This window comes from Siphateles boraxobius, unplaced genomic scaffold (genome assembly GCF_051911475.1).
Source record: "Siphateles boraxobius isolate OS27281-9 unplaced genomic scaffold, OSU_SipBor_1 26, whole genome shotgun sequence".
NCBI lineage: Eukaryota > Metazoa > Chordata > Actinopteri > Cypriniformes > Leuciscidae > Siphateles > Siphateles boraxobius.
Window position 1 is genome coordinate 19,639,565 of NW_027508876.1, and position 26,934 is coordinate 19,666,498.

The 26,934-nt window shown below is 37.7% G+C and overlaps 1 protein-coding gene across 6 annotated transcripts in view; it reads right to left on the reverse strand.

Moving 5' to 3' along the window:
* Positions 1-26,934, reverse strand: part of ctnnd2a (catenin (cadherin-associated protein), delta 2a) — a 329,118-nt gene that overhangs the window by 211,957 nt on the left and 90,227 nt on the right. For 4 of the 6 annotated variants that reach the window (XM_077244713.1, XM_077244712.1, XM_077244717.1 and 1 more), the window contains one exon: positions 9,505-9,620. In XM_077244713.1, coding sequence (XP_077100828.1) covers positions 9,505-9,620 — 116 coding nt within the window. Of the gene's footprint in view, positions 1-9,504; positions 9,621-15,770; positions 15,926-26,934 lie in introns of those variants that run through there. The other 2 variants (XM_077244715.1, XM_077244714.1) reach the window with 2 other exon arrangements.

Sequence of the window (26,934 nt, forward strand, 5' to 3'; positions counted from 1 at the left end):
AAGCCTATTATTGGGAATTTTTTAGCAATAGGGCATTTTTTAACTCTTTCCATGCCATTGACAGAAATTTTCAGCTTTCCATGTTTTCACTGTTATAAGGAGGGGCTATGACACATCTTCTAAAAGCGTACTGAATCTCCCGATCAAAATAGAGGTGAAAAAAAAAAGCCTGATCATGAACTTGAAACTGCCTAATGCTACTGAATGAAAAGTGGGGAGTTGGTGGACTCGATCTACTCCATCTATGGTTAGATCATTCTGAATCTGATCTGAATGTAATCTTTGATAAAAACACAATGTTGTTGTTTTTGTAATCTTGAATCTGAAACTCTCAAACATTTATTTTGTAATTGTAAATATTCTGAAGATTTTTGGAAGCAAGTTTCTATGATGGTTTTTGATGCATTCTACAAAATAATCAGAATAGATGAGGCTATGATCTTCTTCTTGGATTGTAATACTGGCTCAGATATGATTGATAATACTTTAAAGTTAATAATTCTTCTTGGGAAGTTTCATATACATAAAGGTAAAGTAATGTCTATAACACCCTCCTTTAATTTCTTTTGTAAAGATGTTAAAATATTCCATGACTCACTGAATTCAATCACTAGAAATAAGAAGTGCATAAAAACATCTCATTTTGGAAAAAATATTGGGGGCCATGCACATTTTGTGAATATGATAAAAAATGCTGACAGTGGCTGGCAACTTTAAAAAAAAAAACTTATTAAACTTTTTGTAACATGATAAATTAATGATATATTAAAATATACATCATGGTAGTATTTATCCAAATAATTAAAGGTGCTCTAAGCGATGTCATGTGTTTTTTAGGCCAAAACATTTTTGTCACATACAGCAAACATCTCCTCACTATCCGCTAGCTGCCTGTCCCCTGAACACACTGTAAAAAAACGCGGTCTCTGTAGACAGCCCAGGCACCACAAACAACAACAAAAACAAACTGGTCCAACCACGAAAACGACTAACTTTAAATGTTATATTCTTAAGAATTTTGATATGGCGACACACAACCAAAGAGACGACTTTCCGATGAACTAATAACAAGGAATAGGGAAAAGGAGAAGGAACGTGCGAAGTCCAGAATTGATATCCCTGTTTCAGGAAGCACGGAAGGGAGGGGGAGGGGACGGGATGAGGAGGAGGGAGGGTCGAGCTAGCTTTCGTTTTGTTTGACAATACTTTGAACGTCAACAAGAAGTGACGTCACCGGACATCGCTTAGAGCACCTTTAAGCATTGGGAAAACATGAAGCATTTCCACAGTTATTAAATCTAATAAAGTTTATATATTTTCATTTAAAACAAATGTAATGCACATTTATAACACTATACATTGTGTTTCATTACCCGGGGATCCATGGTTTTAAAAAAATAGTTCGTGTTTTCCTTTTTTTATTTTTTTTACTCTTGATTTTGGAGTCATTTTTGACTTAGACTTGTTTAAAAAAAAACAAAAAAAACAAGTAATACTGTAAGTTCAGTGCATCTGTGAAAAACTACAACTACAATACTCAAAAATGTGTATCAATTCATGATAACGATCTGATTTGATTCAAATACAAACATGGACAAATCCTCCTCAGATGACTGTCAACTCCAGCCACTAACATCAAATCAATCTCTTGTAAAATGAGCAGCGATCCTTTAAAAAAACCAAATGTGCCTAACAGTTAGGTGACAGACTGTGTGTGGCATTTGACATTTGACCACATGTGATGGGTGGCTTGGGAGAGCACACAGGAGATTAGATGACACACACACACACACACACACACACACACACACACACACACACACACACACACACACACACACACACACACACACACACACTGGGTCCTTCTCATTAGCTGCAGAGACCGCTTACACAGAGAAACTGCTGACCACTGAGAGCTTTTACAAATGCTGACATGTGGCCCCCCAACTGACCTCGTGGTTCAGCAAGAGATGTGCATGTGCCGTACACACACAAACACACTCTCGAACCAATATGCCCAGTGATCCCCTAAAGCAAGAAAAAATCCATGTTGTGTGTTTCACAGGCCACTGCAAGCTAATGAAAGTCATTCATTAAACCAGCCAGCTACCAAAACACTTTACACTACCTCTAAACGCTTTATACCAAACCATCTATTAGCTTCTTTTTCCCTTTCCTCTCATCACATGCAAATGATTGTTTTAGACACAATAGAGCCTTCATTTAGAGGTCAAGTTCACTCCTCTTCCTCCATTACAGCATTTTTCCCCCTGTGATTTGCATATTAATGTCGACTTTATCTACTTGTCTGCACTCGTTTGTTTGGCCCAAGTAATGTAATCTCATCATGTCCAGTAATAGCCACCTATACTGTTTAATTTAAAAAATATATATAAATCAGCCAATAAATAATACAACAATTTCTGCTTAATTTATCTTTTATTATGCATTTAATTAATGTATCCATTTAGAAGCAAATTAATTTTCAATCATTTAGCTTTTGAATATAGTCAGATATAAAGACTTAAAGACTTGTTTTTGAAAAAAGTGTCTCACCAAGGCTACATTTATTTGATAAAAAATTAAAATAACTTTTTCTATTTTAATAGATTTCAAAATGTAATTTATTCCTGTGATGGCAAGGCTGAATTTTCAGCATCATTCAGTGTCACATGATCCTTCAGAAATCATTCTAATATGCCGATTTGTTGCTCGAGAAACAGGTCTGTTGAAAGCAATTATGCTGCTTAATATTTTTGAGGATTTTCTTTTACACACTGTCAATTCAGATCAACTTAATAAATCCTTGCTGAAAATAATTTTCAATATCAACAGTTTTTTAATCACCATTTTGTCATTTTCCTCTATTTTAAATGTATTAATAATTCAAAATAACAAAAATGCAAAATCGTTTCACCCATGCATGTTCCATGCTCAATTAATACTATTGTGTCTTTGGCATAGACATAACTGAAGCATAAATGAAAATCAAGGGCTTTGATGATGTAATTTTTCTCATAATGCCATTCTATAAGTGAGGTTAATGCTGTTCAGAGTCATACTGGTCCCTTATGTGCACAGGCTCTAAGAGGCTTATTATGGCATTATAAAGTGAAACCTTCAAAACATCCTTCTAGTCCGCATTTTCCCAATGGATACGGCATCCATCACTTCAGTTTGGACAAATTCTAAACAACAATACCACAATAATGAATAATCAGCTCAAACTCTAACATTTAAATACTGTCCTATCATTGGATCCTGGTCTAATAGCAAAGACACACACGTTTAGTATCACTACCAATGCACAAAAGTGTTAACGTAAGCATACTTTGACATCCTCTGAAAATGAGACTTCAATTTCTACAAAATAATGTTGAAGGAAATCACCCGATAATTCCATTTTTATCCCTCCACTTCACTCCTGTTTGCAGTCATATGGTCTTTAGGATAATGACTTCCACCAGCTTACGCTTTATGCACAACCTTTGCCGTTTAAAAGATACGTGCAGAACTTCAGCTGAGGCAAAATGGACAGTCATGCTTTCAGGCGAAGCAATTCACCACGGTACATTATTGTGCTGGAGCGCTGACTGGCAACCCATTATCCAATTTGAATAATAACACATTGCCTTCAGCCCGTGAGCTACGGAAGTCTCGGCTCTAAAAATATAGCATAGAATAGAAAGGAACAGGCATAAATAGTGTGAAAGAGCGTTGCCTTAATGTCCTCTCTGTAGGTTACAGCAGCCGTTTAGAGAAAGCAGACCTGAAGCGGCCCACCCGCATACACACACACACACACCGCACATCTAACTGGGACAGCATATGCTCAGTGGGAAAGATGCTGAATGGAACTAACCGTGCACACACACACACACACACACACACACACACACACACACACACACACACACACACACACACACACACACACACACACACACACACACACACACACACACACACACACACACACACACACACACACACAAACGAAAATAAGACCTCCATTAATGCAGAGATAACCGTGCTTTTGTATATAAACAGCTTTCTGTTGTGAGTTTGCACAAATAAAATGTGCCAATGTATCCTTGCACATTGGGAAATGAAGCTGTTTTTGTCTTCATACAATTGAACAGAAGAAAGAAACTCATACAGGTTTGGCACAACTTGAGAATGAATAAATTATGACACCATTTTCATTTTTGGGTAAACCATCCCTTTAACTGCGACTTTATCACAATTGTTTACAGTATCTTAGAATTTATACATTATTTCTCACAATTTATAATTTATTTCTGACAATTTATACTTTTTTCTCACAATGGTTATGTTACATCACACAAGTATGACTATTTCGACTATGTATCAGAATTGCGATATTTATCAGAATCTATTTTTCACAATTAAGTCTTTATCTCTCACAATAGGACTTTTTTCACAATTATGAGTTGTACTTTTTACTCTGAAGTGGAAACTGGGTTTAACAGATCTCTGTGCCTTAAAGCACGCAGACTTAAATTTAGTTGAAAGCCTCAGGTTGACTTTAATACGCAGTGAGCGAGAGGAATTTTGGGTGAAAAATGTAAATGCACAGAGAGCTAAAACCTTTGGGGGAATTGGCCACATAGAGAACACATAGTCAGACATGTTATTCAGAGATGACCTTTCACTAAACACTGCCTGCTGTTCCCCAGGCACTGAGAGAAAAAGACGGAGGAAGAGAAAGAGAGGAAGTGAAGCTAGAAAGATAGAGCCACTTTATCAACACACACACACACACACACACACACACACACACACACACACACACACACACACACACACACACACACACACACACACACACACACACACACATACACACACACACACACACACACACACACACACACACACACACACACACACACACACACACACTTAATATTAATATTAAGGATGTTCAGATCGCCTCCATAGTCACATATGTGCACTAAATGACCCATATTCTAATACTGCAAGCAGTCAAACTACTAATCCAAATGATATTAGCCGGGGCAAATATCTCAATGTCAAGATGCTTAATGTACCTAAACAGCATTTTGGGGAGTCATAAGCGCATTTTAAGTCGCCTGGTTCCACACACACTTCCACAGACATGCCTAAGCTGCTCACAAATTGTATAAAGATGCCTATGATGGCTAAAAATGTTGTGTTCTAATGCAACCAAGGGGCGGTGCCCACTAGGGTGACTCAGCACACTTCCTAGGGGACCAAAAAATATGTCAACTGTCAGTGTCTCACTCATATATTTTAGTAATCATCATAAATTAGTTATCATTCATAAGATAAAACGCTCAAAATTCATCATGTAAACACAGACATTGCGTTATCAAAGAAACAGTACTTTAATGTTTAGCGGGCTTCTTCCCCTAGTGGGTGGTGTCATGTTTTATCGTGTAAAAATTACTGCACGGTTTTATAATCAAATTATTATAAAACATCATTGGAAAGGTCTGGGACTCATGGTTCCATGCTCGGTGACTATTTTCTGATAGAAGTGAAATTGTGACAAAAATCTATTAATTTGTGACAGGAGAATGCATTAAAAAAATCAATGGAATGTGGGTGTCACCCGGTGGCTATTTTTGGTATAGCGCCGAAACAAAATCTCACAGGAACTACATTTTTTGTGATATAAACTTCAAATTTGGAACACAACTTATGGCTTTGATTTCTTAGCAAATTTTAGAATGCAGTTTATTTAGTAAAATATAGATTGTGTTAAAATGTTAGTACAGTACATTAGCTTTACAGTAAACTGTTCAACAGTTAACAGGTTCATATTATTTTTTTAAATCTTTAAATTAAGCTAAGCAGCTTAAAATAAGATCTAAAGTGGTATAATATTTCTTATTTTTATTTGCTCCCTCAACAATTCTATTTTTATTTAAGCATCAGGATTCAAATGGTCTTGGGAAACCTATAATAATAATGTATTAAAATCACAGGTATTTATTTAATAAATAATCATTTAATATACTTAAATTACATAGTTATTTTATCATATCACTCCTAGTTTGGAGTCAAAAATAGGATGCGCCAATATCCAAAAATGCTGTCTAGGTAGGCAGCTCACTCATTTTAAAGACAGCCAAATTGCTGTCTTTAAATTGCCTGAATGGAGAGCTGATGGGAAGCAGCAGTTAGGTCTATTTCACTTCCTGATGTCTGATATCTCTCTTTAGAGATATTTCCAAATGCTCAGCATCAGGAGATTGATTGTCAAACGGAAGCGATGTCTCCTGACAGAATAAAGACTAAAAGGTTATTCATTCAGAATATTTTACCATCCAACCTGAGAGAGATGAGGGAGCCATGATAGACAAGTGCTGAACATTTAGTAAAATTTACTTGTGAGCATGTTAAAAACATATTAACTCAGAAATATATTTTGCCATAAGAGAGATCCCACCAAACTAAGATAGAATAGAATGTGACACCACAGAAGAAGGAAAAGAGTCTGGGTATGTTTGTGTGTGTGTGTGTGTAATCACGTTATTGGTTAGGACGTGTTCCAGATAGCCGTGAACCAGACTGATCCAGTGCCAAAGAGTGACTAGATTTACAGCAGTAACACATTAACACACATGAATCACACTCAATGTTTACTCAACTCTGTGTGCCGCTACTGAAAACACAGAAAAACACAAGCAAAAAATTAAAAATTAAATGCGCACCCAGTTTAAATTGGTTTTCGGCCACAAGTTTTCCAATTATACATGACGTGCATCAAGTTTACAGTCAAGTTGGAAATGTATAATTTGCATATTTACGCTTTGTGAAAAATTTAGGCAACACATTCCAGCTTATTTCACACCCAGAAAATAACCGACTTAAAGTCCATCCTGCACTACAAGAAACTACAAAGGCTTCACTCATACAACTCATACAGTAAACCTTATTTTTGGCTTTGTGGTAATGTATCTATGCATGCAGGCCCAGTGAGCCGAGTGTCTTTATATCAACTCTACTCAGAATTCCCAGGAGACTCATTTGACAATCAAGGCTGGTCTACTGTAATAGCATCTCCAGTCTTCAATACTGTCAGGCTGTTAAGTCATTGCTAGTCGACACTGGCTCAGTGTCTTTGTCTCAAGTATCAAACCCAACAATATGCAACAGATGGTAGGAAGACACACACCATATACTGTACACCCACAACTAAAGATGAAAGACAAAACAGTGACACTTTCTGTTTATATAATGAATAATAAAAACATACTGTCTGACTCTGTTATCATTTCATAAATAATTGAGTATAATATATATATATATATATATCACATGAAATTTGGCAGAGATCATAGGTATTATACTCTATTTTTTAATAATGCATTATAACAGTAGTTACAATTTATAAACAGTATGTGTTGTGCTGCATTTAATTAATGCCGATTTAAATTTTATTATTTATTTTTTTATTATTTATTATTTATTTATTAAAGTGTCTTGCACTTACATGCCCAGCCCTTAGGCTTAAAAAAATTATTATTTTATTTATATTTATTTTATATAATTATTTATTATTTTAAATAATAAAAAAAATACTCTAATGCTACTGTCACAGTGTGGGTTTTGTGTATTGTTCCTTGTTCTTGTCTGTCATGTGACTCCCTCATTGTCATGTGATCCTGCCATGTGTCTTGTCATTTGTTAATTGTCTGATCATTGTTCACAGGTGTTCCTTGTCTTGTAATTAGTCTTTGTATTTAAGCCCTCATGTTTGCCCTGTGTTTTTGTCTAGTATTGAATGTTTGTGCAGGTTCTTGTTCTGAGTTTCATGCCTTGCCATGTCCTTGTTTTATGTTTGATTATGTTTTGTAGTTAAGCTGCATTTGGGTTCACTTCAATTTGCCTCCAGTATTAATCGTTACAGCTACCATACAATCAGAAGAATCAGTAAAAAATTGGATAGAAATATATTAAAATGTCAACACCCGATGGACAAAAACACGCACAACTGTCATGAATAAAAAAGCTTCATTTTCTGTATGCCATTTTTTGTTTAGGTAAAGCGTTACCAGAAAATATAACAGATTAAGTTTGCCAGAAAACACTACTCACTTAGCGTGTACAGTATATGAGGAGTCAGATTTTCATTCCCAACAAATTCACTTGAGTTCACTTCAGATGATGTAAGTATGATTTCCTCTTGTTGGTAGGAAATTCCCAGGAGGACTCAAATGCAGAACAGCTTCATAGAAAGTGTTACTGATTAAGTATTGCATTTATTCTGGAAAGTCAAATGTAACCGAAACCACAAACAGAGCAACACCATGCATGTGAACACAGTTTTGAAAGAGTGTTTTGCACAGATGGCCACTGGAAACATCAGTTGAATGAAAATCTTAATCAGCTGCATGTTGTGTAATGCTTCACTTATGGCAAATTAAAAGGCTAAATCAATATTATGCAGCAGAGTAACATTGTGGCTTTCTTCCCGTACTCAGCTCTCAGTGGTAACCTTGAGACTCTGAGCGCAGCAGGACTTCATTTCTTTCTCACCCTGCCACTTTCATTGGACCGCTTAAAGACTCTGATTCTTTTCATATAAGACAACTGTGAATAGGGAATAAAAATGTGTGGTAAAAATGATGGACATCCTTTTTTTTTTGGTTTTACACAGGCACATGCACCTCCTGTCCCACTGAAGTGAACTTTCAAACATCTTCATACAGTGCATTTGAGAAGCTTGAGATTTCTTTTGAACCTGTCACTTAAGAGTTACTGTGAGAGAGTCACGAACAAATTAAAGAGCTCAGAGTGACAGACCTCCACTGTTTCTCCTCCCTTCCCCTTTCACTGAAAAAAAAAAAAAAAAAAAGCTCTCACAGCCAACAAGAGATTGCTGGAAGGTCAAGCCACCAAGAGATACACATAATTAACAAGTGTGAGGAATGTTAACTAAAGTTAAATGATGTTAATTGCTATTGAATGTTGGGGAAGCTAATGGGACACTCACTTAAGAGAAGACTACGTTTCCCCTTGGATTCAACAATGCTATTTTTTTTAAAGAAAGTTGTATTTCATTCACATACACATATAGACAATTATCAGACAATTTTTAGCTAAGTAACATGTGCAGACGTGAATCCGGGGCTCAGATGGGGCTCTGTCATTCAGTAAATATCTATGAGTTTCTCTAAGGTGTGGAAACTAGTTTAACCCGGCTGCCCTCATGTGACAGAATCACATGTGCACATAGGCCCCTACATGGGGAGCCATGCACACTTTCTTTCACATACAAACTCAAGGTAATGTGAAATCACAATATGAGCTGAAATTACATTTGAAACTCCCCCTTGACCCTTGCACAAAGAAGTCAAGAATATTGTCAGTATTTCCATAACCATACAATTACATCCTTCAGACAGCACGCCCTCATTATAGAGACTTGTTGAAGAATTAGATAGCCACTGCTGCACACACCCACACACAGTACATTAGCATTACCTGATACTACTCATGCTGCCACCTGTCTCAGATCCCAGTTTGCATCGCTCCAGCTGAGTAGCCACTATCTGACGCTCCGCCTCCAGCTCTCGAGTTAATCTTTCAAACTGTAGTTCCTGTGGAAAGAAAAAGACAAATGGTCAGTTAACAAAATTCATTGAATGCCATTATGTCACTTATACTTGACTATTGAAATACAACATTCTGATTAAAAGGATACAGTGTTACACAAGTCTTTCCACAGTAACAGTTAAAACTAGAATTGTCAATTTTCAGAGAAAAATATGAGTGGCCTTTAATTGTTCAAAAGTTGCCGTCATGATGCTAAAGTGTTTTTATGTATCTGCTAATGTGTTTTTTAATTTTTTGCTATGCCGTTGTTAGGGCTGGGTGGACAATACTGATTAATCAAGATTGGTCTTTTAGTCTATGTTGTTTTTCAGTTAATGCATGAATAAATCTTCACCAAACATTATTTGTAGTGCGCCGGTGCTTTGTTACTTTTACTAAAAAACAAAGTCTCAGCTTTCAAATGATGTTAATTTTATAACAAAGTTACAACAATAAATCCTGTTTTGACACTTTTTAATGTGGCGTGACACATGAACGCACATGAACTGATCATCTCTTCCTCTTTACAACTAGTTATAGCACAAAATCAACATGAATATCAGAAGGCATGTTTAAAGAAACAGAACAACTTACTGAAATATATCTGAAAAATAAATCAGCTTGTAAAAAAAAGTTCTAACTTCGGCAGCTCATTAGTTAGCTAAAAAATTTGTTAGCTTATTAGAGAGGAGATTGTTGCAAAATATATGCAAAATATTACATATTCATTAGGGGTGGAACGGTACATGTATTCGTATTGAACCGAATCGGTACGGGCGTCACGTTTCGCTGCATTTATTAACACGGAGAATACACGGTATAAAAATAAATAAAACTCGCGTGCAAATTAATTAATGTAATGCAGAACTACTGTTAGATACGCGGGTCCTTTAGGGACACCTAATCTGTTGCCCTGCTAGGTTTGTTTACTTTAGCCTGCCTCCGCAGCGCAAGCCTCCGCTGACCGCGTGCGCGCCTTCCCAAATGGTAGAGGCATTTATACTTTGCGCTTGCCGGTGTACTATTCTTTGAAACGACAGTGTGCGACTCGGTGTAATTGTCCTCTAAACCATCAGGAATCAGCGGTGAGAAGTAAGGTACACTCGTGAATGTTTATTTTAGTACTTTAGTACTCTACTAACACTTCAGGACACCCAAACCACACTACTAAAGAATCGTGTAAAGCAGTAGACCAGATTCTTCCTTGTGACATTAGAAAAAAAAATGGATATGAGAACGTAACCTACAACTAAATTAATGTTTCGAAACATTTTCGAAACATTTTTATTTAGTTTTGTGAACCTTTTTATAAAACATGGCCATTTATTTTTATTTAAAGGGCTTATGTCTGCTATTGTTGGCTCATTTTGTTAATTAAAGCAACTAATTTAGACACAAGAACTGGGTGTAAAAAATAATAAAATAAAAATAATTGCCTTCTGCATTTTTGTTTTGCTTTTCCTTCCATTGTACCGAACTCGTACCGAACCGTGATGTCTGAACCGAGGTATAAACCGAACCGTGACTTCTGTGTACCGTTCCACCCCTAATATTCATCATTATATTTCTACTTAACCTGTAAGTGATGATTATCAGATGTATGTATGAAAAAATCTTTCATGAAAAAAATGATTGTTAAAATTTTTAATTACAGCCATAATTTAAATGTTTATATGTTAACAACAAAATGGAGTAGAAACATAATTATATCATTAAATTTAAAAACATTTTTAAATTCTGGTCTGGAACATCTGATTAGAAAAGATTAGATAACTTTTTAGAAAAGTAAGAGAACTTCTTCTGGATGATTTGAATTAACATACTAATTCTAAGTGTTTGGGGTTTGTTCAAATCCCTAACCATATAAGCCTTACTTAGCAAGAACCACTAACTACCTTCAATGCCATTTTAAAAGTCTATATTCCTATAGAGGGCACATTCCGTTCTCTCCTGTAATTATACTGAGTTTAAAAACTTATTATGTTATTAGTTATCAGTTATTTTGATCATAATAATCTCTAGTCCCGTTTAGAGTCTTCTTTAGAATTTGTGGAGCAACGTGCTAGCCAGCAATAAATCAAACAGGCAGACCTCTGGCCGGCCCTGAGAGATGATTATCACCACTAACGCCCCAGCTGGGACCGAAAGTGCACTCTCAGTAGATATAATCGCTTAGACGGCCAGCCCCAAGCTGCCCCCTCCCAAGACAACAGCGTTTCCACCAAACGAGAAGCCTTCAAAGAATTTCCAATTCCGCAAATAGACTCAAAGAAAGACTAAAGAGCTGGATAACACAGTGTTCTAACTTGACGCGATAAGATTTCAGCAACAAGCAATTTACAGTATCTGTCCACACCAATAAATATTATCAGATTCCAATCGGTTTTGCACAAAATCGGATTTGGACAGACCGTCTGAACGAGGCTTTAGGGCGGTGCAACTGGCTCTTGAGGGGGCCCTGCAGAACACCCATCACTCACCCCCAGGAAGCCAATCGTGAACAGACCGAGGTCCCATGCTTGGGACAGCCCTGCTCCAATGAATCAATATTGAAACTAACTGAATCATATCATCATATAATCACAAAATAACTTTTGAATAAAAATCGCCACAACCCGTTTGAAATAAAGGTTGTGACCCGACCCGCATTAAATCTACTACATCAGGTAGACAAAAAATATAAATTTTCTCATATTTTCATTTTCACACAAACAATCAAACCAACATTAGGCATTCTGAGTTGGTGCATTTAAGAAAAATAGACACGCAGCCCAACATGGTAATAATTAACAGAAGAAAAAAAAATTTAAACAATACAAAACTTTTGCCTATATCATGTGAACAATCTGCCCATACAAGCTATTTTTAACAAATGTGCATAAATCACATCAAAGGCTATAAAGACGCATACATTTCAATGTAAGTGGACCTGCGGTGTACAGTATGCACTGTAGATAGAAACTGCTCATTCTAAGGTAATACAAATATAACGGTTCATTAAGTAAGGTTTTTATACACCACTGAAAACTTCTTTTTCAAGGTGGTGACGAAACGCGCTCTGTAGCGCTGTTTGTTCGCTGTCGGCTACGGTAGAAACATGACGACACAATATGTCGACCTCCATAGAAGGGGGTGCCCGCGGTTATGGAGATATAAATATCTCATTCTAAGGTAATAAAAACATAACGGTTCATTATGCAAGGTACATTATACACCACTGAAAACATAGCTTTGGATCTTATATTGCATTTCTGTCAATAGATCCTCAGAAATATTACACAATGCACCTTTAAATGCGGTTGTCTTTCCTGAAACCCAGTGTATATAGTACTTGGCCGTTGGTCTTAGCAGCATGAAAAATAAAACTTTTTTTTTTAAATTGCGAATAGATTATATACAGAAAGCGAGCAAAGACTGCTCCCTTTATAATGACTGACGCTGTCAGCCACTTCAGTTGCAGCGCGATTGGCTACAATGCTCAAAGCTGCAAATCGCGTTGTAATTAGGAACCTTTGACACTATTCAGACTACAGACCGTGAAAACGAATAAGAACGGGACCGTTTGAAAGCAGTTGCCTATCAATAGGTACCGAATTGAGTCGAAATAGTCTTGGCTATGGGATATGCAGTCCACACGTGCCTATTGATTCCCGACCCGCACCAGAATCCAGTTGTTGTGTATCGTCGTTGTGGCTGGTTATGACAAAAACTCTGATTAACATAGAAAATAAAGCTTTTATTGTGTGTCGCATCCAGTTAGGACTCGGTGTAAGACCCCCAAAGTGTTTTATTCCTGCAGAGCAGAGAAACGGTCCAGAAAATGGAGATGAGGATACAATAGGAATTGAGAAAAAAATCTGATGCTCCTCAGCAGGTGTTCTCGTCACCGGTACCTGTTTTAATTACAGCTGGGCAGGAAGATCGATGGGGGTCTGATCCGTAAACACATGCATACAGGGATTGTACAATAGAAGGGTTTATTGATCCAGCTCTGAAAGCCATTTGTGGACTAAATTAGATGATGGTGTGTCCCACCAGCCCCTGTTCCCAGACATCAGAATAACTCGCACTTATTATCCGCACTTAATCACAACCAACCAGCTCTCTGTCACCAAACAAACCAGCAAACAAAAAATGTGCTGCAAATTAATCTCTTTCCTCTCTTTTTCTCACACCTTTCACACTTCTCCCACAGGATTTTCTTTTCTCACATTTGTGCAGTTCAGGACACTGACACAATAAAAGAGTATACAGACTGTCCAACCTACAGAGGAATACATTCTAAGTAATTCAATCTAAAGAATGATGCTGTTGTATGGCTGTGTTCTCTACTAGAGCTGTTTTCATATATTGAATAAAAACAATATATTTGTTATAATTTTGCGGAAACTACTTATAATACCACGCAACTTTGTGAATATTGCTATGATTGTAATGTGCTTTTTATTTGTGCCTATTTCTAAAGACTGCGTCATAAAATTGTTTTGCATTCCCTCCACGTCTCAATACAGGTGGGTATGAGAGCTCTAAGACATTTTAATGACTTATTCAAAATTCAAAAACAGTTGGTAAGTTTGTTAATTTGCGTAAATCAGCTTAAACAGGCTGTTTCAATCAATCAATCCAAAACTCTGAATCAACAGTTTTGCGTCATCACTTGTAAAATATTCACGTATACAGGCCTAAAAAGGATAGCTCACCCAAATATGAAAATTTTGTTATTTACTGTATGAACAATTAAACACAAAAGCTGAACACAAAAGAAGAGATTTTGAAGAGTGTTTGTAGCCAAACAGTTATGGACCCCATTAACTTCCTGTATGGAAAAAAAACATACCATGGAAGTCAATGGTCCACAAAATCTTATTTTGTGTTCAGCGAAATAAAAAAGAACAAAAAAGTCTTGAGAGAGAGAGAGAAAGCAAAATTCTGCAAGTGAACGGCAAAGTAATTATGTGTTCGCTCAAGAAAATTTGAGTTCACTCGCAAAAGGATTGAAATCGTTTTTTTCCTCCCACCACTAATTATTTCCATCACCAAACGTTTTGTGAGTAAACAAACTTTCTCAGGGAAATGCTAATCTTTTGAAAAAGCATTAAAAATATATTTATTTCAATTATAATTATATAATTAAATTATAGCAATGTGTCCCTTAAAATTGTATTAAAAACACATATATTTAATGAAATATTGATTATACACATGTTATGGAGCATATACATAAAAAACTAAATTTGTGGAAAAAAACAGTGTGGAAAATAGATTTTAATGTATTTTACTTCTTGCATTAAACAATGAATCTACTTGGCAAAAATAGCTTTTTGGTTGCAATGATTTTTGTTTTTATCAATTTAATTTATAAATATTAAAAGTAGCGCTGTCAAATCGATTTATCACATTTAACAAAATGTTGTGTTTATATAATATATGTGTGTATTATATATGTGTGTGTGTGTGTGTGTGTGTGTGTGTGTGTGTGTGTGTGTGTGTGTGTGTGTGTGTGTGTGTGTGTGTGTGTGTGTGTGTGTGTATTCACAGACACGTGTGCGCACACACACACACAATACAGTCTATGTATACACACACACACACACACACACACACACACACACACACACACACACACACACACACACACAAACAAACTTTTAATAGAGATGTGATCATCACAATTAATCGATTTGACAGCACTAATTAAAAATAAAATATTTTTAGAAATATAAAAAAAAAGGAAAATATCTCCCAAGATGGCTTAAAGTAGTTATTATGCAACAATGTCACTATTAAAGAAGGTAAATTAATGTTGCAAACCACTAGTAGAGCGGCAACACCTGTTGATCTGAGTTCAAAGGAAATAAGTGCTATATAGAAGAACTAACAGCTAATTGTGACTGAAATCTACCAATAAAAAACAGTATAAGTAAGGCTGGAGAGCCAACCAATGAGAATTAATGTTTTACTGTATTATGCCAGACATAATAAAAAAAAACGGAAAGACGGAGAAAAAAAAAACTTTCATGAACACAGCAGGGCGTAGGCTTACCAATATTAGCAAAGCATACATATATAATACACAGTTAAAGTTCAAAAACTCATCCTTTATATCAGCAACATTCTTTCCACCTTCCCCAGCACAGATCAGAAATAGGCCATACCTCGTCTCCTCCTCCCACATGCCAGAGCAAACAAGATCAGTGTAAAGCCAGTCCGTCGACCATCCTTCCACTTAGCTCTTCCTATTAGAGAAATTCCTCAACTCATTACAGGCGCGCCCGGTCTGCCAGCTGCAGCTTCCGAACACCTCGCGCACAAACCAGGCTCAGTCAGCCACAAAGGTCTCCATGGCAACAGAGGACCCAGCGCCCCCCTCTGGCATTATTTATGCAATGTTTCATCACCAAACGTCCCGCCCACCAGCCAGACTGCCAAACCGAGCCTCCCTCCAATCACTCTCCCGTCTGCCCCTTTTCGCAGGACGATTTGTGCCCGCCACCTCAAAAGACCGGGCGAGAATTCCGAGTGCCTTTGGGGTGAAGCGCTAAATGCCTCTCTCCTCCATTCTTCCTCCCCCATCCATCCCTCGGCGCTCTGAAAAGCCTGAGAACTTTCACTGTCTGTTCCACATCAATACCAGCCTGGAAGTCGGCGTTCCTGAGAGAGCCGGAACGATTTATCTAAAGCGCTGTGTCGGAATATGTTTAAATACAATGGAGACCCAGGAGAGGCAGTGTGTATTATCGAAGAGAGAGCGATGCCAGAGCATTTCGGTGGCCAAAACTTCTCCAGCCTTTTTTAGCGTTACCAGATAGTCATTATTTATTGAAAGGACACCATTTCACAGCATACGGCTAAATGACCTGTCTGGCTGCAGTTAAAGTAAATGAGAGATGGGACTGCATTTAACTAAGCCAATCTAAACATCATAAAAGCTGGGGTTTCAGAGGTTTAGTTGCTGGAGCAACAAGCAGGGGAAATAAAGGGAGAGAGAAATGTTGCTGACCGCCTGCTCAATAGGGCTGGTCAGTGATGAAAGCTGATTGATAAAAGGTTACTCGCGCTGTTCTCATGCATACCAAGTGCGCTGTCACCCTCTCGTCTAATAAGCTCCCCTCTTTCTTCTGATCTCTCCATCCTTACAGCTGGAGATGATGGTCAGGAAAGATTTAGTAACGCCACTGCTGAATGCAAAGGGATCAGACATTTTTTTATTAATAATTAATTCACAATATATTGGTAGCAGTTGTCGGTTGATATTAGAGATTTTTCTTTAATTTATCGGCCAGTATTGTATTTTTAATTGTGACTTTTAGATTTAGATTACAATTGCTGCCATCTAACACTGATTTAAAAGGTAGCCTTTAAAAACACTAAATTTTATAACACATTTACATATCTTTTTTTTCTTCTTATTGTACAATATATTGTTGATATGCCTAAATTCACTTCTAACATTTAAAATTATTGGTTTTAGTTTGTAGTTTTATTTTTTTTACCACAAAATACTATAGAATTTTGATATTAGTCATTTATCTGTTATCAGCCATAACTTACAAATATTCTTTGGTAATTATTATAGATTTAATATAATATGCTTTCATATTACATTATTGTATTATACAACCCGAAATCAGAAAAAGTTGGGACATTTTGTAAAATGCAATAAAATCAAGAATCTGTGATTTGTTCATTCTATTTAACCTTTGATTAGCTGACAAAAGTACAAAGAAACGTTTTCCAATGTCTTCACTGACCAACATAATTGTATTCTGTAAATATGAACAAATTTTGATTTTGATGGCTGCAACACCCCCCCAAAAAGTTGGGACAGAGACCAAATAAAAGTGAAATAATTATCCAAATTAGATTATCCAACTCTTTTGAAACAGTCCACAAAGAGCAGGTGAATTGGTAATAGTTGAGGGTATCATGTTTGGGTGTAAAAGTGCTTCTCAGTCTTTTTAAGCAAAGATGGGTCGCGGCTCATCACTTTGTGCCAAATATCTTGAGAGAATTGTCAAACAATTAAAAAATTTACATTTCTCAATGCAAGATTGTAAAGCATTTATGCCTTTCATCATCTTCCATGCATAATATTGTCACAAGATTCAGGGAATCCAGAGAAATCTCAGTCTGTGTTGGGAAAGGCAGTAGACCTCTGTTGAATGTGCGTGACCTTTGAGCCCTCAGATGGCATTGCACAAGATACCATCATGCTACTCTGTCAAATACAGCCACATGTGCTCAGGAGTAATTTGGAAAACCATTTTCACTGAACACAGTCTGACGCTGCATCAAGAAATGGCACTTGAATCTCTGTTACGCAAGGAGAAAGCTTTACATCAGTTCTATGTGGAGATGTCGGCGAGTTCTCTGGGCCTGAGCTCATCTCAGATGGTCTAGAAGACAGTGGAAATGTGTGCTGTGATCAGATGAGTCCATGTTTCAGCTTGTTTTTGGAAGAAAATGGACATTCTCAGTCCCAAAGACGAAAGGGACCAACCAGACTTTCACCAGTGACAGGTGCAAAAGCAAACATCTGTGCTGGTATTGAGGTGCATCATTGCAAACAGTACGGGTAACTTGCATTATTGTGAAGGAACCATTGACATGGAGGCATATATTTCGATTGTACAGAGACATAAACTGCCATCAAGATGACATCTTTCCTGGGAAGCAAGACAATGCCAGGCCTCATTCTGCACATGCTAAAACTGAGTGGTTTCTAGATACTGCACCACAAAAGGGAGGTGCCTGCCTGTTTACTGCAGTCCAGATCTGTCTCTTATGGAAAATGTATGACCCATCATGAAAAGGAGAATCAGGCAATGATGACCACAGACTGTTGAGCGGCTATCTTGTATCAGACAAGATTGGGCAAATATTCCACTAGCAAAACTCCAACAATTAGTATCCTCAACTCCCAAATGATTAAATAGTGTAATTAAAAGGAAAGGTGATGTGACACAGTGGTAAACATGTCTCTGTCCCAACTTTTTCGGGGTGTGTTGCAGCCATCAAAATCAAAATTTGTTTATATTTACAAAATACAATTATGTAGGTCAGTGAAAACATTGGAAAACTTTTCCTTGTACTTTTGTCAGTTAAAAAAAGGTTAAAAAGAATGAAAAAATAACAGATTCTTGATTTTATTGCATTTTACAAAATGTCCCAATGTACATCTAATAGTAGTCAATAATATTAACACTACCATTTAGAAGTTTGGGGTCAGTACGGTTTTTATTATTTTATTTTATTTTAAAATGGATGCATTCAATTGACCAAAAGTGACATTTTGCTTTGTTGCAAAAAAGATTTCCATTTCAAATAAATGCTGTTCTTTTGAACTTTCTATTCACCAGAAAATCCAGAAAAATGTATCACGTTTTCCACAAAAATATTAAGCAGCACAACTGTTTTGAACATTGATAATAATAATAAAATAATAATATAATTTTAAACGCCATTTCAGCTTATTAGAATGATTTCTGAAGGATCATTTGAAACTGAAGACTGGAGTAATGATGCTGAAAATTCAGCTTTGCCATCTCAGGAATAAATTACACTAGAATATATATTAAAATAGCTAACAGTTATTTTAAACTGTAATAAAATTTCACACTATATTATGGTTTCTACAGCATTTTTTATCAAATAAATGTATTTTCGCTAGGACTAAGTGACTTAAAAACATTAAAAAAATTAACCGACCCCAAACTTTTGAACAGTAGTGTATTTAATATTATACATGGGGCTGTATGTTCACAAAACACTGATATGACTCAAACATGATGCTGAACCCACATACAACTTACTACTAAGGCACACAATCTTTCTATTGTACAGCGATGGTTTCGTTTGCACTGATCAGCTCAGACAGGGAATATCCTATTTCATCCCCCCAGGGAAACCACCTGTATCCCCCACAGAATGAACAATAGGTCATGTGATCTGACGGCTGAGCGAACCCTTCCATCTCTCCCAGGTGACTGATGACAAGTCTGAGGTCATCTAACCTGGTGTTCACTCACACATAAAGTACTGAAGGGTTGTCCTTGTCAGGCAACTTCATGTCAGGATTCAGGACACTGGCCTGTTACCGGTTAAAGGTGGTTTTCATGTGATATTTACCATGTTAACATGACGTTAAGAGAAAAACAAACATTATTCTTGCCTTAAAAGCACCATTAATGACTAAGTTATTGGAGTTTTGTCATACGATTTGAAATACTTTACAGATATTGAACAATGAAAATTAGCTTTAAATAGTTTAAATGTCACAGCATGAATGTCTTTTAAACAAAAGAAAATTAATGCTATGTAAATATATAGAAAAAAGCCAATCTAGATTAAAAAACAAAAAACAAATTGTCAACAAATAACACCCAATAGCCAATATGATACAATATATCATTATACATTTTAAAATCTACTAAAGACCTTGTCAATGGACATTTTATGTTTTCAAATTTCGTTTTTTAGTGAATTTATAGAAGAATAAGCAAGAATAAGCATTTAAATCAGCAATATATTAGTCTTTTTTCGCAATCACTAAAGTGTGTGTGTGTGTGTGTGTGTGTGTGTGTGTGTGTGTGTGTGTGTGTGTGTGTGTGTACACACAAAAAAAGAACACTATTGAGTATCAGGATATTAAAAAAATTAGGCCAACTATTAACTTGACCTGAGTATGACTCTCATTCACTGCTTTAAGGTTCTTGTGTTTGTATATTATTCAATACAAGCTTTGAAGAGTTAATATGTTACCAAATCAGGTTCGATGGAAGAGGACGATAAACAGGAACATTGCGTAATTGTCACGACACACACGAGAGAGACAATAGATCCAATTGCAGAAGTCTTTATCGGGTAATCCGTAATCACGATCAGTCCAGGCACGGGTCAAATACCATTTAAGCAATTCAGAAGACAAGAACATACACAGACCAAGAAACACCAAACGAGATCCAAAGTGTGGGAACATTAAACAAGGACTCCGTGACAAACACTAAAACAGACAGGGTATATATACACACAGAACTAACAAGGTGACAGGAAACAGCTGTGTGCAATGATCAGATGAGTGGCAGAACAGAATGCTGGGAAATGTAGTCTAATGAAAATGACACCGTGAGAACGAGGACCTCTAGTGAACCCAGGGAAACACGACCAGACACTTTGACAGAACCTCCCCTCTACGGAGCGGCTACCAGACGCTCCATGACAGAAAACAAGACAAAACAAGAGTCCAAGAGGAAGGTGGAACATGGAAGATCCGAGGGAGGGATGGGAGGGCCAGGACCATGCAGGGAAACAGGAACACGAGGTGACGACGGCGGCCAGGGCGAAACAGACTGTCCATCAGGCGGCCAGGGCGAAGACGACAGTCCATCAGGCGGCCACGGCGGTGAAGACCCTTCGGGCGACCACGGCGGCGGCCATCTTGTCTGGGGACACTGGCTCCGGCTCAGGAACAGACACGGGCTCCGGCTCAGGAACAGACACTGGCTCCGGCTCAGGAACAGACACTGGCTCCGGTTCAGGAACAGACACCGGCTCCGGCTCAGGAACAGACACTGGCACCGGCTCAGGAACAGACACTGGCTCCGGCTCAGGAACAGGCACTGGCTCCGGTTCCGGAACAGGTACTGGCTGGGAAGACGGGACGTGAACAGTCTCTGGCTGGGCAGATGGGACGTGAACAGTCTCTGACTGGGCAGACGGGACGTGAACAGTCTCTGGCTGGGCAGACGGGACGTGAACAGTCTCTGGCTGGGCAGATGGGACGTGAACAGTCTCTGGATCGGCAGACTTTCTAAACCTTTTCCAAGTGTGTAACACAGCCAATGAAAAAAAAAGGAAGACTACCTTCTTGACCGTGCCAGGGCAGATGATGGGTAGATCCTGGATGGTCTCTGGGACGACAGCGGGCTGCACTGGGACGTCCTCCGAAACGACAACAGGCTGCACAGGGACGGCCTCCAAAACGACAGCAGGCTGTGCAGGGACGACCACCGGGACGACGGCGGGCTGCACTGGGACGTCCTCAGAAACGACCGCAGGCTGCACAGGGACGGCCTCCAAAACGACAGCAGGCTATTCGGGAATGACCACCGGAGCGTTGGGGAGGTAAGAAGTCCTTCTCCACCTCCTCCGTCCTTGATGGCGAGGTGCAGACTCAGTGCTGGATGGGACCAGCGGCGAGGACTTTGGACTGGGCGGGACCAGCGGTGTGGACCTTGGGCTGGACGAAACCAGCGGTGGAGGCTTTGTGCAGGACGGAACCCGCGATGATGGCCCTGTGCTGGGCGGGACCAGCGGCGAGAGCTTTATGATGGATGGGACCAGCGGTGACGAACTCGTGCTGGGCGGAACCCGCAACGAGGGTCTTGTGCTGGACCAGACCAGCGGCTCCGGATCAGGAACATGGCAGGGCGGAAGACGGTGTCGTGGAATTTGTCGACCACTTCCTCCCCTGCAACCTCCCCGAGTTCCGGAGAACTTGGCCAGACGAGTCCCCTCGAACGACTCACCATCTCTGACGGAAGTGGTCACTGGAGATCTTGCCGCAACAGTTTCCTCAGTCTGATGGGCCCATAAGGCTTCCGCCCCGGTCTGCGAACCTCCTCTCCATGGTCCCCTTCCTCCCCCATTCATAGGAGGAGGGTTACGGAATCCCGAACTGCGGGATCTATACATTTGTGACGGAGTCCTTCTGCCACGACACACACACGAGAGAGACAATAGATCCAATTGCAGAAGTCTGAAGAGAAAAACTGAACAGTTTGCAGAAACACGACCAGACACTGTGACAGTAATGCATGTAAAGGAGTTATGACTATGCTAATGTGCTACTACACAGCATATTATCATAGCATATAGAGAGACATTCAACATTCATTTATATGCATTTCATGTCAAATTATACTGTAAGGTAGAGGGATAACACAATACAATTTCATTGAGAACTAAGAATAAAAAAATAAAATATAATTGCAAAGGGAAAGAAAGCAGTAAAAATAGTTATTGCAATTCCCAAAGGTGTTTCTTACCAAACAATAAACATTAGATATCACAACGAAAATCTTCACATGTCTTCTCTTTTAAGACTGTGCTGTTTGATTACGGTATCCTCGGAACGGGAGAATTTGGTTCACATGATCCTTCTGTTTACAATTTGATTACATTTCTGATTAAAGAAAGGAACCGAAAATGAATGACTGTGAAAGATAGCAATGTGAGAGAAAGAGAGAGCAGACATCATCAGCATTTCTGTGATGAATGGCCCAATTAAGTCAGTTCAAACCACGGCCTCTGTCTGTCACGTCTGCTCTTCAGCAAGACTAAGAATAGCCAATTTACTCCAACACATACATAAACAAACTACACTGGGCAAACAGCCTTTCTCTTGCCAGGGGAGGGGAAAAATACACTGTGCTTCTGAAAGAAACTCACTTAACCTTTACAGTGCTAAAGCAGCCAGGAATGGATTAGACTCACTCAGGATTGCATATGGAAATTTATCTTCTGGAAGTATCATGAGAATGATTATTGTTGAATGTGAATGGACGGACATAAATTATACCAACACAGAGAATTATACTATATTATATTATACCAATACAGAGAAACGAGAATAGCCGGGAAGTATCTCACTCCTTTGTTTCCCTCACTGTGACTTGGAGATTATAAAGTGTCAAATGGTTTAGTAAAGCTACATAGTTATGACATCTCTAAACATCTGAACATGTGAGCTACGTTGTAAACAGCTTAAAAACAGGATCACGGACAGTGACAGATACTAAAATTCTGGCTAATATAAATACACCGATATTCATGTTCATGTTATGGCTGATAAGACATAGCCACATGTACATTTTGGCACTATTTCAACTAAATAAATGTATAATAAAACACTAAAAACTAAAATCAATAATTTTAAATGCTACAAGTGAATATAGCCATGAGAACATTAATGCACCAGAATGACTTTTATTTTTAATGTCCACTTTATTTTAAGATGTCCATGTTACAGTGTAATTATACAATTAAGTACTGAGTAGTAAACAACGTGTACATATTATATGATTGGGGTTAGGGTTACTACATGTAACATACGTGTAACTAGATGTCAAATGTATAACGGGGACACTGTAAAAAGTGTTAGCAAAAAATGTAAAATATTACATAAAATACTAATAGATAAAAAATGCATTGTTCAAAATTAAGACAAATGGAATTTTAGGAACTCATAGTTAATGTTAGTTACTGTGAATTTTTGTTATATAATACAAAGACATTCAGCCATATGTGGAAATACTTTTTAGGGCTGCTGCACTGTATGTCTATTATACAGTATATACATATTGATATTCCATCAATCACCCTGATCTCTAGATATTGGCCACTGATCACCCCATTTTGTCAACCACTACTTACAACTGACAAATATGCTAACAATGCACCCCAAGTGACACTGTAGCAAAAAACATGGCTTTTAGAAAAAGGAAGTTAATGCTCTTATGAAGTTAGACTTCTGGCACAACAAAACAGCACCTTGAAATGTCAGCGACTAAATGCCAACTCACAGTCATGCTTATGTGAGTCAGCATTGAACACACAAGTAACTTCTAGCCAGCTGAATCCGTTCACCCTAATTTGGTTCCACATCAGACATTAATTCATTGATCCTCAGAGACATTTGTTTTGATATACCGAGCCCTAGAAAGGCAGGTTCTCAGTCTCTTTCTCAAGACAGCAGCAGCTTTGCTCAACACGTTCAGTCAAACTAAAGGAAAAGGGAAAGGTCAGCTGAAACACTAGAGAAAACAATATAAGCATCACAGGACATAAATTCATTTTTTTCAGCACTTCTGGTGTGCTGAGCATGTGAGAATGTAAAGAACTGCGCAGCACATGCTCTCATAAGGGTGGACGGAGTGACAGGTTCAGAAAGTGAGCTCTGGAAAGGATGAATATATCTGGAGTGAGATATATGATGTGCATCGCTGAAAGGAGGGGGGTTCAAAAAGTCAGTCCTTGACAAAACTTTATTATGTGTGGGAATAAAAAAAGGAGATGAGGTGTCTCTTTCACACATTTGGCATGCACACATGCCGTTCATTTAGGAGGGCAGTCACTTCCTATTTAAGTGGAAATTTAGCTCTGTAATTGCTGTCTGCATCCGTGCAATTATAGTAGCTTGCTCAATGTTTTAATTCTGGTCAAAGAAAAAACTGAATGTGTGTTATGTTGATGGATGGATGGATGGATGCCAGACGGTCGGCCAGAAACTGTATACGTACATATGTATTTATAAGACAGACAGACAGACAGATGTCTTAAGCTCGATTAACACTTAAAGGTGAGACACGGCAAGCAAAAACATTGTTTTGTTTTTTTCACTGGTCAATTTTGAGATTTTGGAATATTTGTCTTCAATAACATGTCTTCTTTCAGAGTTGTTGTGAAAAAAAGTCAGAAATACACATTTAGGTTTTTATTTTACCATACTTTGTCTGTTTGCGTCTGTAGATTTTTCATAAATTCAACAAAAGTTGGCTTTCTAAATCAACATGCTGCTCCGCAATCGCGGCCTGCACCCTGTCATCACATATACCATTAGGAAGCTCACTCTCTCTCTCCTGTACAATGCTGTCGGATCCAAATATGGTCATTTCCTTTTTATCAGCAACCAAACGTGAAAGTAAAAGGGGGGATTTAACTTTAAATGTGCAATCTCATTGGCTGATGCTAAATCTTTAAAGCCCGTTTTCTCAAAATGACTTTTCCGAAATCTCCACTTCAGTAGCACCTATATACATCAAACTTCCCAGTCTTGTACCTAGTTATATTATGAAGATATTTACTGAGGGATTTGTAAATATATTATTCCTAGCCTGATTTATATAACATTTTATTCCAAAAAACATGGCGAAAATATTTTTTTAAGGCTATTGACAGTATATTCTGATTTACAGGATAACAAAAGTAGATATCCATAAATCCCTCTGTAAATCCCCAGTCTTTTTACTTTCCCAGGCAATAAACTGGGAAAGTTTCATGGTGATATCTGCTAGTTCTAAATTTTACCCTATTCACCTGTAGTGTCTCACCTTAAAATACCAGTACTTCCACTTGTGAAAAGATACCTTTCTGTTATCTGAGAAGGTTCCATTAGGTTTTACAATCTCGTCTGAAGTGCACTTGAACTATACATTAATCTATTCTACAAACTTTCCCATGATTTATTGGCCAGTGCTAAAGAGTAATTCATTATTTCCCATGGCATTATGATTAATTGCAGATGTATAATCAAAATGACTTTTATAAAATGAAAATAATAAGATGACTGTTTAAGCGCATGACCTTTTGTACATTGCAAGAAATAATTGAAGTGAATAACAATTGGCCCCTCAAAAGTTAACAGTTCCTTCAAATTCAATCTATATAAATAAAAGCGTATTACAGTCCTGTGTAGGAAAAAAGAAACACCCTTATATATAGTAGGATTCTAACTAACATGAACTAACAATGAACAATACTTCTACAGCCTTTATTCCTCTTATTTAATGTTAAACTCAACTTTCACGAATACATTTTTAAGATCAAAAGTTGTATCTGTTAACATTACTAACGCACTGTGAACTAACATTAACATTTTATTAACTACCATTAACAAAGGTTAATAAATACAGTGAAAAATATATTGCCCATTGTTAGTTCATGAAATAAATAAATAACTAAATAAATAAATATAATATAATAAAAAATTACTTTTATATTATTTCAGTTAGTTGCCAAGATATAATTTCTCATTTTCATTTAGTTTAACTTGCTGAAATAACTGAAACTGAAATAAAAAGTAATACAAATGTCAAAAATTGCACAATTAATAAAACTTAAAATTAGAACAGAAAATAAATATATATATAAAAACATTCAAAATATTAATAAAAACTACAATAGTATATCTATAGCTTTTATTCCATCCAAAGTTGAGAATTAAACTTTTGAGCAAAAATGGAACATCGCATAAAACATTTACGCATGAAGCACAGTTCTCTTACGAGAGTATCTCTCGTACTGCGTAATATCTTACGCTATGGGGAAAACCTCTTTTCCACGAGATATTGAAGCCAAAAATTATCCTTTAATTTTGATTAATGTAAAACGCTGTGCAGCAGCGTGCAGACATAGGCAAGACGGCTCGCGCGCCTATTGGCTGCCCTGCGGCAACAGCAGCAAGCCTATCGAGAGAGGCCCTGCGTGACGTGACATCCAATGGGGGTGCTTCGCGCCCATTTCGTCGCGTCCCGTCAGAAT